This window comes from Bufo bufo, chromosome 3, assembly GCF_905171765.1.
Source record: "Bufo bufo chromosome 3, aBufBuf1.1, whole genome shotgun sequence".
NCBI classification, from domain to species: domain Eukaryota; kingdom Metazoa; phylum Chordata; class Amphibia; order Anura; family Bufonidae; genus Bufo; species Bufo bufo.
The window spans coordinates 91,178,394-91,195,216 of record NC_053391.1 but is presented as its reverse complement, the minus strand read 5'-3'; the positions used below and the strand labels follow the sequence as shown (position 1 = coordinate 91,195,216).

General features: G+C 42.7%; 1 protein-coding gene across 8 annotated transcripts in view; it reads left to right on the top strand.

Annotated features, from left to right (window-relative positions):
- Positions 1–16,823, top strand: part of AP1S2 (adaptor related protein complex 1 subunit sigma 2) — a 133,556-nt gene that overhangs the window by 53,260 nt on the left and 63,473 nt on the right. For 4 of the 8 annotated variants that reach the window (XM_040423324.1, XM_040423322.1, XM_040423320.1 and 1 more), the window contains exons 3-4: positions 1,210–1,318; positions 8,316–8,453. In XM_040423324.1, the coding sequence (XP_040279258.1) occupies positions 1,210–1,318; positions 8,316–8,453 (247 nt within the window). Of the gene's footprint in view, positions 1–1,209; positions 1,319–8,315; positions 8,454–9,346; positions 9,379–15,795; positions 15,882–16,823 lie in introns of all 8 variants that reach the window. The other 4 variants (XR_005777444.1, XM_040423323.1, XM_040423327.1 and 1 more) reach the window with 2 other exon arrangements.

The window sequence follows — 16,823 nt, the reverse complement described above, 5'->3', positions numbered from 1 at the left end:
CTGTCTGGGCATTGTAGAACCTCAGGAAACATGACAGGTGCTCAGAAAGTCAGAGCGGCTTCAAAAAGCGGAAATTCACATTTTTGTACCATAGTTTGTAAACGCTATAACTTTTACCCAAACCATTTTTTTTTTACCCAAACATTTTTTTTTTATCAAAGACATGTAGAACTATAAATTTAGAGCAAAATTTCTATATGGATCTCGTTTTTTTTGCAAAATTTTACAACTGAAAGTGAAAAATGTCATTTTTTTGCAAAAAAAATCTTTAAATTTCGATTAATAACAAAAAAAGTAAAAATGTCAGCAGCAATGAAATACCACCAAATGAAAGCTCTATTAGTGAGAAGAAAAGGAGGTAAAATTCATTTGGGTGGTAAGTTGCATGACCGAGCAATAAACGGTGAAAGTAGTGTAGGTCAGAAGTGTAAAAAGTGGCCTGGTCTTTCAGGGTGTTTAAGCACTGGGGGCTGAGGTGGTTAAGGATGCGCAAACATTATACAGGAGATCTAGCTAAGGTAATTTCGCTGTCAGCAGCGGCCAAAAAATTGCGCTGAATGTCACAGATATTTAGGATGCACAAATGTAACACAACAGATGTAGCAGAGGTTGTGTCACTGTCGGCAGCGGCCAAACAATTGCACGCAATTTTGCGCAGGTTGCGCTAATAATATATATTGCAGCCAGATAAAACAATAGTTTTGGGTCTCTAACACCTTTCAAGACTAAACCCTGCCTAAAAAAATAAATAAAAATATTCCTGTCCCTACACTATCTGTCCCTTCTGCTGCGGCTCTCCCTGACTAAGACTGAGCTGAACCACGTGTCATCGGGTGCTATATAGCACCCGATGATGCGTTCCGGACAGTCTATCACTGTAATGCCAGTAACCTACATGGCTACGGCATTACAGTGAGTGACAGTACTTCCCCGCACGTTTATTGGCTGCGTAGCAGCCAACAAACGTGCGGGGAGGAGACTTGAGCATCGCGCTCGAGCACACGCAGTGTTTGGCCAAACACCGCGATGTGCCGAGTATCGCGATGCTCAAGTTAAAATAGTGTTCGGCCAAACATGCTCGCCCAACACTACTGACGATCAATCCTGGGTCCCTGGTTGTCCGTGAATCCTTGTGCGGCTGGTTCTCTGTCCTCAGCTTTGTGCAGCCATTTTAAAATCCATCCCTGCTAAAACTATTTCTCCTTTCAGGTACGCCAGCCTTTACTTCTGCTGCGCCATTGAGGACCAAGACAATGAACTTATCACCCTGGAAATAATTCACCGTTATGTGGAGCTTTTGGACAAGTATTTTGGCAGTGTGAGTCTAATTGCAGCATTTTAAATACCGAGTTTGGAGAGTGACTTTCTCATTAAAACTTCAAGAGAACGTAAAATATGTAATTTAGGGCCGACTCCTTCCTGTCTCTTGTCACATATAGGTTATTATTTCCTGTTGCAGTGGTGCATGAGCTGAATGTGATCACTCACCTTTTATTCCTACTGCCCGTCTTGGAGTTACAGAAATAATATCAGAGAATTATTGGATCTGAGGGATACTGTCCCAGTGATCCATTACACATCATTCAGCCAACATTTTGGAAATCCAGCCCAATTTTGTCTATTATGAATATGCAATCCCTACAAATGACGATTTTCTCAGGTTTAGAATATAGCTTGCATTTTAAGGATATTTTTAGTTGAGCACATATTACTGCCATGGGAAGCAGTGTCTGGGAATTCTTGCACCATGCAAATTATTACCTTTCTAGGTTCCTAAAACAGTAGACAGTATGTACTCTCTGTGAGCGCTGTGCAGGAAGTCCCTATCATTATAGGACATATTCTGTATGTGAGCGCTGTGCAGGAAGTCCCTATCATTATAGGTTATATTCTGTATGTGAGCGCTGTGCAGGAAGTCCCTATCATTATAGGTTATATTCTGTATGTGAGCGCTGTGCAGGAAGTCCCTATCATTATAGGACATATTCTGTATGTGAGCGCTGTGCAGGAAGTCCCTATCATTATAGGACATATTCTGTATGTGAGCGCTGTGCAGGAAGTCCCTATCATTATAGGACATATTCTGTATGTGAGCGCTGTGCAGGAAGTCCCTATCATTATAGGACATATTCTGTATGTGAGCGCTGTGCAGGAAGTCCCTATCATTATAGGACATATTCTGTATGTGAGCGCTGTGCAGGAGGTCTCTATCATTAGAGGTTATATTCTGTATGTGAGCGCTGTGCAGGAAGGCCCTATCATTATAGGACATATTCTGTATGTGAGTGCTGTGCAGGAAGTCCCTATCATTATAGGACATATTCCGTATGTGAGTGCTGTGCAGGAAGTCCCTATCATTATAGGACATATTCTGTATGTGAGCGCTGTGCAGGAAGTCCCTATCATTATAGGACATATTCTGTATGTGAGTGCTGTGCAGGAAGTCCCTATCATTAGAGGTTATATTCTGTATGTGAGCGCTGTGCAGGAAGGCCCTATCATTATAGGACATATTCTGTATGTGAGCGCTGTGCAGGAAGTCCCTATCATTATAGGACATATTCTGTATGTGAGCGCTGTGCAGGAAGTCCCTATCATTATAGGACATATTCTGTATGTGAGCGCTGTGCAGGAGGTCTCTATCATTAGAGGTTATATTCTGTATGTGAGCGCTGTGCAGGAAGGCCCTATCATTATAGGACATATTCTGTATGTGAGTGCTGTGCAGGAAGTCCCTATCATTATAGGACATATTCCGTATGTGAGTGCTGTGCAGGAAGGCCCTATCATTATAGGACATATTCTGTATGTGAGCGCTGTGCAGGAAGTCCCTATCATTATAGGACATATTCTGTATGTGAGTGCTGTGCAGGAAGTCCCTATCATTAGAGGTTATATTCTGTATGTGAGCGCTGTGCAGGAAGGCCCTATCATTATAGGACATATTCTGTATGTGAGCGCTGTGCAGGAAGTCCCTATCATTATAGGACATATTCTGTATGTGAGCGCTGTGCAGGAAGTCCCTATCATTATAGGATATATTCTGTATGTGAGCGCTGTGCAGGAAGTCCCTATCATTATAGGACATATTCTGTATGTGAGCGATGTGCAGGAGGTCCCTATCATTAGAGGTTATATTCTGTATGTGAGCGCTGTGCAGGAAGTCCCTATCATTATAGGACATATTCTGTATGTGAGCGCTGTGCAGGAAGTCCCTATCATTATAGGTTATATTCTGTATGTGAGTGCTGTGCAGGAAGTCCCTATCATTATAGGACATATTCTGTATGTGAGCGCTGTGCAGGAAGTCCCTATCATTATAGGACATATTCTGTATGTGAGCGCTGTGCAGGAAGTCCCTATCATTATAGGACATATTCTGTATGTGAGCGCTGTGCAGGAAGTCCCTATCATTATAGGACATATTCTGTATGTGAGCGCTGTGCAGGAAGTCCCTATCATTATAGGACATATTCTGTATGTGAGCGCTGTGCAGGAAGGCCCTATCATTATAGGACATATTCTGTATGTGAGCGCTGTGCAGGAAGTCCCTATCATTATAGGACATATTCTGTATGTGAGCGCTGTGCAGGAAGTCCCTATCATTATAGGACATATTCTGTATGTGAGCGCTGTGCAGGAGGTCCCTATCATTATAGGACATATTCTGTATGTGAGCGCTGTGCAGGAAGATCCTATCATTATAGGACATATTCTGTATGTGAGCGCTGTGCAGGAGGTCCCTATCATTATAGGACATATTCTGTATGTGAGTGCTGTGCAGGGAGTCCCTATCATTATAGGACATATTCTGTATGATAGAGCTGTGCAGGAAGTCCCTATCATTATAGGACATATTCTGTGTGTGAGCGCTGTGCAGGAAGTCCCTATCATTATAGGACATATTCTGTGTGTGAGCGCTGTGCAGGAAGTCCCTATCATTATAGGACATATTCTGTATGTGAGCGCTGTGCAGGAAGGCCCTATCATTATAGGACATATTCCGTATGTGAGTGCTGTGCAGGAAGTCCCTATCATTATAGGACATATTCTGTATGTGAGCGCTGTGCAGGAAGTCCCTATCATTATAGGACATATTCTGTATGTGAGTGCTGTGCAGGAAGTCCCTATCATTATAGGATATATTCTGTATGTGAGCGCTGTGCAGGAGGTCCCTATCATTATAGGACATATTCTGTATGTGAGCGCTGTGCAGGAAGTCCCTATCATTATAGGACATATTCTGTATGTGAGCGCTGTGCAGGAAGGCCCTATCATTATAGGACATATTCTGTATGTGAGTGCTGTGCAGGAGGTCCCTATCATTATAGGACATATTCTGTATGTGAGCGCTGTGCAGGAAGTCCTTATCATTATAGGACATATTCTGTATGTGAGCGCTGTGCAGGAAGGCCCTATCATTATAGGACATATTCTGTATGTGAGCGCTGTGCAGGAAGGCCCTATCATTATAGGACATATTCTGTATGTGAGCGCTGTGCAGGAAGGCCCTATCATTATAGGACATATTCTGTATGTGAGCGCTGTGCAGGAAGTCCCTATCATTATAGGACATATTCTGTGTGTGAGCGCTGTGCAGGAAGTCCCTATCATTAGAGGTTATATTCTGTATGTGAGCGCTGTGCAGGAAGTCCCTATCATTATAGGACATATTCTGTATGTGAGCGCTGTGCAGGAAGTCCATATCATTATAGGACATATTCTGTATGTGAGCGCTGTGCAGGAAGTCCCTATCATTATAGGACATATTCTGTATGTGAGCGCTGTGCAGGAAGGCCCTATCATTATAGGACATATTCTGTATGTGAGCGCTGTGCAGGAAGGCCCTATCATTATAGGACATATTCTGTATGTGAGCGCTGTGCAGGAAGTCCCTATCATTATAGGACATATTCTGTGTGTGAGCGCTGTGCAGGAAGTCCCTATCATTAGAGGTTATATTCTGTATGTGAGCGCTGTGCAGGAAGTCCCTATCATTAGAGGTTATATTCTGTATGTGAGAAATTCCAAAAAAGACAGCTCACGACCTTTTCAATGTCTGCACGGGAAAGGAGCAATCTCCATAAGATGCATAATAAATAATCCCAGCAGACGTGCTTGCTCTTCAGAATGTGCTTTATTAACGGTTCAAAGCTGCTTTGAACCGTTAATAAAGCACATTCTGAAGAGCAAGCACGTCTGCTGGGATTATTTCTTATGCATATTCTGTGTGTGAGCGATGTGCAGGAAGTCCCTATCATTATAGGACATATTCTGTGTGTGAGCGCTGTGCAGGAGGTCCCTATCATTATAGGTTATATTCTGTATGTGAGCGCTGTGCAGGAAGTCCCTATCATTATAGGACATATTCTGTATGTGAGCGCTGTGCAGGAAGTCCCTATCATTATAGGACATATTCTGTATGTGAGCGCTGTGCAGGAAGTCCCTATCATTATAGGACATATTCTGTATGTGAGCGCTGTGCAGGAGGTCCCTATCATTATAGGACATATTCTGTATGATAGAGCTGTGCAGGAAGTCCCTATCATTATAGGACATATTCTGTATGTGAGCGCTGTGCAGGAGGTCCCTATCATTATAGGACATATTCTGTATGATAGAGCTGTGCAGGAAGTCCCTATCATTATAGGTTATATTCTGTATGTGAGCGCTGTGCAGGAAGTCCCTATCATTATAGGACATATTCTGTGTGTGAGCGCTGTGCAGGAAGTCCCTATCATTAGAGGTTATATTCTGTATGTGAGCGCTGTGCAGGAAGTCCCTATCATTAGAGGTTATATTCTGTATGTGAGAAATTCCAAAAAAGACAGCTCACGACCTTTTCAATGTCTGCACGGGAAAGGAGCAATCTCCATAAGATGCATAATAAATAATCCCAGCAGACGTGCTTGCTCTTCAGAATGTGCTTTATTAACGGTTCAAAGCAGCTTTGAACCGTTAATAAAGCACATTCTGAAGAGCAAGCACGTCTGCTGGGATTATTTCTTATGCATATTCTGTGTGTGAGCGATGTGCAGGAAGTCCCTATCATTATAGGACATATTCTGTGTGTGAGCGCTGTGCAGGAGGTCCCTATCATTATAGGTTATATTCTGTATGTGAGCGCTGTGCAGGAAGTCCCTATCATTATAGGACATATTCTGTATGTGAGCGCTGTGCAGGAAGTCCATATCATTATAGGACATATTCTGTATGTGAGCGCTGTGCAGGAAGTCCCTATCATTATAGGACATATTCTGTATGTGAGCGCTGTGCAGGAAGGCCCTATCATTATAGGACATATTCTGTATGTGAGCGCTGTGCAGGAAGGCCCTATCATTATAGGACATATTCTGTATGTGAGCGCTGTGCAGGAAGTCCCTATCATTATAGGACATATTCTGTGTGTGAGCGCTGTGCAGGAAGTCCCTATCATTAGAGGTTATATTCTGTATGTGAGCGCTGTGCAGGAAGTCCCTATCATTAGAGGTTATATTCTGTATGTGAGAATTTCCAAAAAAGACAGCTCACGACCTTTTCAATGTCTGCACGGGAAAGGAGCAATCTCCATAAGATGCATAATAAATAATCCCAGCAGACGTGCTTGCTCTTCAGAATGTGCTTTATTAACGGTTCAAAGCTGCTTTGAACCGTTAATAAAGCACATTCTGAAGAGCAAGCACGTCTGCTGGGATTATTTCTTATGCATATTCTGTGTGTGAGCGCTGTGCAGGAAGTCCCTATCATTATAGGACATATTCTGTGTGTGAGCGCTGTGCAGGAGGTCCCTATCATTATAGGTTATATTCTGTATGTGAGCGCTGTGCAGGAAGTCCCTATCATTATAGGACATATTCTGTATGTGAGCGCTGTGCAGGAAGTCCCTATCATTATAGGACATATTCTGTATGTGAGCGCTGTGCAGGAGGTCCCTATCATTATAGGACATATTCTGTATGTGAGCGCTGTGCAGGAGGTCCCTATCATTATAGGACATATTCTGTATGATAGAGCTGTGCAGGAAGTCCCTATCATTATAGGACATATTCTGTATGTGAGCGCTGTGCAGGAGGTCCCTATCATTATAGGACATATTCTGTATGATAGAGCTGTGCAGGAAGTCCCTATCATTATAGGTTATATTCTGTATGTGAGCGCTGTGCAGGAAGTCCCTATCATTATAGGACATATTCTGTATGTGAGCGCTGTGCAGGAGGTCCCTATCATTATAGGACATATTCTGTATGATAGAGCTGTGCAGGAAGTCCCTATCATTATAGGTTATATTCTGTATGTGAGCGCTGTGCAGGAAGTCCCTATCATTATAGGACATATTCTGTATGTGAGCGCTGTGCAGGAGGTCCCTATCATTATAGGACATATTCTGTATGATAGAGCTGTGCAGGAATACTTTCAGACATGATGAGGAATATGTTTGTTAACGTAATGTTAATAATAGTATTAGTGTAAAAATGTCAAAAGCATTATCCTTGCTTTTGCTAGCCATATAAGATAAGATGCCTTTATTGTCACTGTACAATACGATGTAATACAATTTACAATACAATGAAATGTTGTTTGGAGCAGTCCTAGATGCCATGGACAGAGGAACAAGAACTGACATTTAAACTAAAGCATGTACTGTGTGTAGCCATGTTAGCCACTTCTCAGTTCATTCTCCATTAAAGGGATTTTCCAGGATTACTATGCTTTTTAACAGCTCTGCTCATGTAGTTGCTTACCTCATGTACATCCTTTTTTCACTCTAACATCTTCTGCCCCATTTTCTCCATGTAAATCAATCCCTCCGGTTGGTCTCCATCCTGTATGTAGCACTTCATGTTGCTGTATCCAACCAAACCCATGATGCACTTCTTCTCTCCCTGCTACAGCTCCAGCACCGCCCCTAACAATGCCCAGCTGATTTATAGCTCCTCCCACCCAGCTAGTTGTGATAGACACTCCCCTATCTCTGCCCCGCCCATGGACAGGAAATAAGAAAGAGCTGCATGGACATGGTTTTGTGACCACGGCCCAGAATGGGAGATAGGAGGAATAAATATAAAAGAAATACATTACAAAACTGCAGCTACCTTCATATGTAATTATATTAAAGGAAGTTGATGCAAACTGGAAAATCCTTTTAACTTAAGTAAGCTATAAATTTGTAACATAGATCCTGCAGACATTTATTGCAGCACTAAGCGCAGTGTGGCCCTCAGACATGGCTCCCGCTCAGCTTGTGTTTCCAGTAGATAGTTTGCAGTTCTTCTGGTTGTTAATGTGTTACTTATCCGCACTGGGTTTGTTTTCAGGTGTGTGAACTTGACATCATCTTTAATTTTGAGAAAGCATATTTTATTTTGGATGAATTTCTTTTGGGAGGTGAAGTCCAGGAGACCTCAAAGAAAAATGTTCTAAAAGCCATAGAACAGGCGGACCTGCTCCAGGAGGTAAGTAAACTGGAGTTCTCTCCTGCATGCCCACCTATCAGCCTCTTGTACATGTCCTGCTACTAATCACTGATGATGGGGTGTCCAAATCACTGGCCTGCTTCCTCTCTTCCCCTAGACGCCATTCATCTGGACTGTAGATTTCTCTACTACATGACCAACTGATATACGGTTATAAAGTGTAGCATCATTACATTGGTGTAATAAGTGGTTAGCCTGGACCCCAGGACCTAGGTTGGTATCTGGAACAGGAACCATGAAACCCCAAATTCTGGGGGCCAAGATTCTTCACGATATGGACTTTTCCTGCTGTGACCAATCCTTTGTGTGACATTAAAGGGGGTTTCTGGGTCTTCTGTATCGATGACCGATCCACGGCCTTCTCGCAGCTTACCAAGCACAGCGCCGTCAGTTGGATAGTGGCTCTGCTTGGAAGTGCCCCTCAGCCCCATTCACTTGAATGCTGGTCTCTTCAAACAGCTGATCAGCAGGGAGTCTGACCCCCACCAATCTGATATTGATAATCTATCCTCAGGATAGGCCATCAGTATCGAAATCATTGAAAACCCCGAAACATTTATGTACTTGAGTCCTGGGACGTCCGTACTGTTTCTGGTACCTACACTTTCAGCAGGCCTTAGTTTGGATCTCTTCATTAGTAAAGTGCATGTTCCGCATGTGTCTCCATCTTGAGCGTTCTGTCTCTTTTTAAATGTATGTAATGTAATCTCTAATACTCTGTCCTGTGACGTACTGTGTGTTATAAAGGCTATTGTTTCCCTTGTGTTTTGGAGCCTCCGCTTTGTCTTTTAGTTTGTTATTAGCTTGTTGTGTCCGGTGTCCCCATCTGATATACACGTGTGCTTCTCTACTCTCTCATTGCTGAATCCCAGAAGCTAGACTCTCTTCTTTGACACTTTTTCAGGTATAGTTAATCAACCCTAAGGGCTCATTCAGACGGCCGTATGCTGTCCGCAAAAATACTGAATGCTATCCGTTTTTTTGCGGATCCGCAAAAAAACGGATCCGCAAAAAAACGGATAGCATTCAGTATTTTTGCGGACCCATAGACTTCAATGGGGCTATGTCCTGATTTTCACGGACAAGTATAGGACATGTTTCATTTTTTTTGCGGATCCGCAAAAAAACGGATAGCATTCAGTATTTTTGCGGACAGCATACGGCCGTCTGAATGAGCCCTAACTCTACTAAAACTACCTGTGCACCTTACCTACTAAACCTTACTAACCTATAATCAAATTAAGGATTTATCGAAGAAAAAAACCTCTCTTTTCTAATGAGCAGACATGTCAGGCTTATTTTAAGGCCAAAAACTGGACATTTCAGTTGTATTCATCAGTAGGAGGTAAAATAACTACACTCTTGATTCCTATAGGTTTTATAGCCTTAGGATAGGCCATCAGTGTGTGACTAGTAGGGGTCCGTCCTTCTTGCTATAACCCCGTAGCTTCTTCTCTGCACAGGAATATTTCTGTCCATGCTTCTCTATCTAGTATTGTAGTATGGCGCTAAATCTAGGCCATCAATGTAAAATACAAGAAAATCACTTTAAAGGCAATGTGTCATCAGAAAATGACCTACCGTATTTAAATTATGTTAACGAGCACTTTCAGCAGGATCAACCCTATTAAACCAGGTATACTGCCTGACAGGATTGATCATGCTGATTAAAATGATACCTGTCTGTTGCATCATTCCCAGAAAAAAAATACTTTTAATTATGCAAATGAGGTGCACTGAGGGATGGGACCTAGCTCCTTGGTGCACCTCAGCTTTCCAGTGCTGGACCCGCCCCTCAGTGCACTAAAGTATTATTCTATTCAGCAGGGCAGGATCAAGACTACCAGGCACTATCCCTGGTTTAGTAAGGTTGGTACGACAATAGGTGGCTTTAAAGGGCTTCTGTCACCCCACTAAAGTGATTTTTTTTTTTTTGGGCTAGAGCGCCTGCGCCGAATCAACACAGGCGCACGATTTTTGAAATGCCGACAGGGCTGGCCGGAGGAGGAGATCCCGGCTGGCCCTGTCAATCAACACGACGAGGGGGCGGATTTCTGCAGCAGCTACCAGCAAGTAGCCGCCCTACTTGCTGGTAGAGACCGAATTTACATATTATAAAACTTCGTTTTTTGCAGAAACTGCTGGATCAAAGTAAGTAACACAATTATATTTTCAGATATCGCAATATAACTAATTTAACTAGCCCAAAAAAAATAAATCACTTTAGTGGGGTGACAGAAGCCCTTTAAAAAAAATAAAATAAATTAATTTTCCATGTAGCTGTCTATATTAAAAATAAAAATTCTAAAATCCTGCTGTTTTTACACTGGCCACTAGGCCTAATAATAGAGAATTCCTGTTCTGTGGTAATAAGTTTCTAGCAGTCATCTCATCATCACAGGCAGGATTACAATGACAGGTATTATTTTTATATATATATATTGTATATATAGTAGACATGCACAAATAAACTTAGTCAATTTGTCTCATCAATAAGCGGGGTTCCGTACCTGCAACGGGGTGTCCCCGAACATGAGAGCGCTCCCTCCACTCGCTCGCGGCACATGTACGGTTGCTGCTCCATTAGTGGAAGCAGAACCTCTGTGCTTGTGCTGCTAGTTGGAGCAGTGGTGCAGGTGCGAGATTGTTGCAGCCAGTTGATGGTCCCCCTGACGGTTGATTGACAGGGCCAGACACATCATCAGCTTCGGGGACACCCCGCCACAGGAGCACCTCTACTATATAGACAACATTGGATCCACCATTCACAATAGGTAAGGAAGCTTATCTACCACCCCTCTCTGTACAGTGACCTCTGCACAGGCCACAGAGCATACATAGAAAACTCTCCCATAGAAGTCATTGAATCCCCTCTATATTCCTCGTGATTGCTGTAAAGCATATCTCTAACTGCTGTTAAAAACAGCTTGCGCTTACTCCCCACTCCCTATTGACAACACATGCATATTTGGCTGTGCATTTAAGTTTATGGAGGAATCGGGAGAGAGAGTTGCCTACACCTTTCTATGGATGACTGTAGGCCTCATATTTGTAGTGCAGTTTGCAACAAGGGTATAGTATCTCCCAGAGAAAGAGAGCATCTCACCAGTGCCTCCTTTTGGAAGTGCCTCTCTTTGAGTCAAAGTCTTGACTTTTTGTCGAAACTTGGAAGACAGCCAAGCCATATATCCATCCTGTATGCAGTTTGGAAATATGTCCCTAAGGCCTCATGCACACGACCGTTCCGTTTTTTGCGGCCCAATTGAAGTAAATGGGTCCGCACCAGAGCCGCAAAAACTGCGGCTCGGATGCGGACCCGAAAAACGCTCGTGTGCGTGAGACCTAAGTATGCATTGCTGACTCTCACCCCTGACATGTTTGTCCTTGCAGCACTTTCACATCATACAGTGCCATGCACCAATTACATGGGGGCGGCCTGTATCTACTGCTCGGCTACTGAGACACTTCCCCTCACAATACTGTCTATAGTCATAAGCCATAGACAAATATTAGTTGAGATTTTTTTTTATAAGGTTTGTGAACCTCACAGATAAAGTTCTAGAGCCAAGGAGTTGACAAAAAAATAAAATAAAATAGAAAAACAGAGACGCAACGGCTTTATGTTACTGTTTTCAGTGCATTTTGTTTCTGTCTCAGTGCCTTGTGTTTCAAATAAGTGATATAATATTTGTCATTTATCTACTTTATCCTAAGCTAAGGTTTTTGCTCTTGTTGCATTTTAATCAGCGTAGCTGTGTGTGGTTTTTGCGATGTCGTTACATATTAACCCCTCTTGCACTTGGCCGTATCCACGAACAGTGGGTGCTTTCCATGGCATTCTGTTTTTCCTCACTGCCATGAACAGAAAGGCTATTCTCATGCGCAACTGCCGAAAGGAATCGGGGCTGCATTGAGATTAGAGGATTGTGAAAAGAAACTGATGCATGGTCTATTACATATGAATGGGCTATCCGATAAGGAAAAAAAAAGCAGGATAGCCACTGCAGAAAAATACAGTTGTGTGCATGGGCCCTTACAGTTAAAATGGTTGAAGAGTTACAGGGAATGTGTAACCAGTTTTCTGCTGCCCTCACTTTAGAGTGCCAATGAGTCCCCATATTCATGAGCTCATGGCCGTCCCCGCCCACCTGCCTCTGATAGATTTTTTACTATGAATCAGCAGCAGGTCGGCGGGGAAAGCCAGTAGCTCATGAATATCAGGACTCATTGGCAGGTGCTAGAGCTGTTCAATACAAGATTTTGGCAAAACGGCTGGGTCAGTTAAAGAAAGTGACCCAGCATTTTGCTAAGGAGACCTGTCACTAGTATATTTTGCTCTTAGTTAGGACACCATTAAACTGGTGACTGATTACCTTTAAAGTGTTGAAATGTGTGTTCGGTAATGCTTAAAGGATAAGCGTCAATTGCTGTAGCAGCATTATGCATACAGCAATCTTTAGTTTCTTCACTTACCACTGTTTTCCTTGAGCTTTCCCCTTAGTTACGGCTGTTTTGAGTCCTACATTATGAGGATCTTCTCAAGATGGCTCCTCTGCCAGTTCTCTGAGGCCAAGACTGCATTCCCTCAGGTCACATACAAACTTGCTGTAGCCAGCAGCTTCCTGCCAGCCAATCAGATTGGATTACTGAGAGACACGCCTCCTCACTCTGAAACCTAATGCAGGCATGCAGTGTGAAGGACCGCCCCTCCGTCTTCCTAGCCGGAGACAGATGAGCCATAGCAACGGTCTTTTAAGGGAGCAGTGGAAAGGGACAAAGGACATTATTGAAAGCTTTTATTATAAGGTAATTACAGATTTTTTGCAATCATTGACAGACTAAGTCAGGTATACATGCCTAGCTCTAATAAACTAGCAAATAAAATAAAAATATGACAGTTATCCTTTAATTCCTCAAAGTAGAAGCGGGTAAGAAAGTCACACGTGTGGAGATCAGCCACCTCTCTGTCTCCTTCTTCACCACCCTTTTCTGTTCCAATAAGTAGCAGCAGTGTCTTACAATGTACCGGTATATTATAGAATGTGATCGCTATATATGCTGTTGGACTGGATTAACATTATATAGATACACTGGGTGGCGGTAATACCAGAGAAAACAGATCTTCAAGTAGATTCACATGACAGTGACCCTTGTATCACAAAAGATTCTGAAAATTAGTAAAATGCAGTCATAAAAAATTGCCCAGAAGGTGTCCATAGCCTTAAATGACATTGTACTTATGACATTCAGAGCACACTTGTAAATTTCAGCAATTACCATTGATCTCAGTAGAAAAGTGTATGCGCTTAGCTGATCATTTCTCCATTGGAATCAGTATTTGCATTCGAGGTCTTGGTGACGGTCCCAATCGTATAGGTGCCATTGATCACCTGACGAATGAGCAAACACTTGTTTGTTGGGTGAGCGATTCTTTTACGCTGCACATAAAGTCATTGTTTTCCAGCAGCAGGTCGTCCTGTGTAAAGAGGGATGTGCTGAAAACGGTGTATCTGTATAGGGATGAATGATCACAGTAGTCATCATTCATCCCCCTACAAAGGAATTACTGGCAACATTCTGTTCATCCCAGATTATTGCTTGTGCATCAACCTGCCTAAAAGGCCCTTTACTCTACGATCTTTGTTAGGATCTGTTAGTGTTGCATACATTATTCTGCATGAATCAGCGGTTCTGAATTTCACTTGGTTGCCAGGATTATGTATTTCCTGGTTTGACCCCCAGCAAATTTAATATTTTCTTTCACAAAGTCCTATCTAATTAACTGAGTCTTAGCTTTGGAGGAATTGCGAGCAAGTCATAAAACAAGCCTAAAACAAGCCTTAGAAACCATGGTTAGTGCAAACAGTATCAGGATGCCATGCACGCTTGTCCTTGAGCTGTGCCCGGTATCAAAGTGAATGGCACTGAGCTACAATGTCAGACATAACCTAGGGACTAGAGTGGTGCTGTGTCTGGAAGAAAGAAACCATGTTTTTCTAACCTCCTACAACCCTTGAAATGTTTCCATAGGTAGACAGTGAGATCCAGCAGCAGTCTAATGTCTGTGGGCACTGGCAGACCTTCACTTGACTGCTGTTGGAAAAACCCTAGGTGATCCAGATAGGTGCTATTCATCTTTCCTGCTCCACTAAAATAACCTGCACGGTCAAATGAGCCAAATGTGTATGCTATTGGCTTAGCTTAAAGGGCATCTGTCAGCAGATTTGTCCCTATGACACCGGCTGACCTGTTACATGTGCGCTTGGCAGCTGAAGGCATCTGTGTTGGTCCCATGTTCATATGTGCCCGCATTGCTGAGAAAAATGATGTAAATGAGCCTCTAGGAGCAACGGGGGCGTTGCTGTTACACCTAGAGGCTCTGCTCTCTCTGGAACTACCGCACCCTCTGCACTTTGATTGACAGGGCCAGGCAATCACGATCACGTTTATACTGGCTGGTCCTGTCAATCCAAGTGGAGAGGATGCGGCAGTTGCAGAGAGAGAGTGTTGAGCCTCTAGGTGCAACGGCAACGCCCCTGTTGCTCCTAGAGGCTCATTTGCATATATAAAACATAATTTTTCTCAGCAATGCGGGCACATGTGAACATGGGACCAACACAGATGTCTTCAGGTGTCAAGTGCACATGTAACAGGTCAGCCAGTGTCACAGGTACAAATCTGCTGACAGATGCCCTTTAACAGTCATTTGGGTGATGGCTGTTTAATGTGAAAGGCTGCCTTCAAGGCTTATTGTACAATAAAAACTTTGTGGCAAAACCACTTTAACTTCTGTGAATGGAATTTGGAGCTCAGTATAAGAAAAGACATATACAATGCATTAAAGGAGTGGCTGGCCTGTAAAATAATATTTAAAAAAAGGTTGAGAATGCTTTAAAAAGAAAAAAAAGAAATAAAAAACACAACACCTTACCGATTCCTTGCCACAAACGTTCCGATGCTTTCTGTACTTCCTGGTCCCTCCCCACTTGGACCCTGCTCAGTCAGTTACTGTCTGTACTGGGTCAACACTTCACGAGTGAAGAGGGAACAGGGACAGAGACTGGTGTTGGACACCTACAGCATTGGAACCAGAGTGGGGAGGGTTCGATGAGTATTTTTTATGCATTTTCATATTTTTTATTGTACTGGCTGGACAATCCCCTTTAAGGAGGGAACTCTCACTTTAAACTTGCCATACGCATTGGGCAATTGTTGGCAGATCCTGGTTGACATGAGAAATATTGGGTACGTCTTACATTGGAATATGTTTCAGTTTTTGCTCCCAAATCTGATTTTTCACCATCCGGTTTTATATTTGTAGAGCCAGAATGAAGACTTTGGAGGTTACTCAGACAATATGTTGTGATAGTGACCACCAATGAAGCCTTAGCCTTCCAGAAACTCCCTGTAGGTGTCTGGTAACTACACACTGAAGTGTTCGGATGCACGTGTAACACTGGGTGCTGTGCAGGGACTGCTGCATGAACTACTTACCTTTCCCTTGTGTACAGACGGAGCTGGAATTGTGCTCAGGGCCAATTCTTATTAGCATGGCAGTATTTGATAAGTGGGATGTTATAACATCAGTTGGTGCCTGTCCACACATTGATTTATACCTGTGACTTTATTTTATTGGTTTTAGTAATTTTATTGATCTCATACATATTATTCATCCTCCCATTTATTTTATTTTTATTTAAAGTGCATTTCTACCTAAAGGTCTATTATACATAAATGCACTCATCCAGGGTTTTGGGTAGTTCCTCTGAATGCACTTTTCATGGATCATGGTGCTTTGCAGCAAGGCTTGGATGGACCCGTAATCCAGAGAGCCTTATCTAAAACTTGGCATGGCCGGGGCATCCTGCTTGTGTAGCACTGTTTTACATAAATCCCTGACTTTACACCCATTATCAATGTGTGATCAGGATCACCCGTGTATTTTATTCTCCTTTTATAATGTGTGTGCTCTTGTCCTGGGGATGCACTCTAACAAGTAACATTTCATGTGAGGATTTCTTGTAATGCTTTGTAGAAAAGCTACTGATGACGGCAAAAATATCTTATTTTTTTCTTTACTTTTAAATGATAAGATATGAATGAGTTTATTGAAGCTACATTTTGTTGTTCAGCTAAATGTATGAGAGCATACAAGTAAGCCAGAACGCCACTACATAGTGGACAGAGCTATGGAATTCTGGTGCCAAAGCTTCTGGAAATAGCTGATCAGTGGGGGTACCCGGGGTCCGTCTTCCACCAATCTGATATTTATGAACTAATCGAAGTACTGGAAACCCCTTAAAAATGGTTTTCTGAGTTTTTATTTAATTGATTGGTGGAAGTCCGACC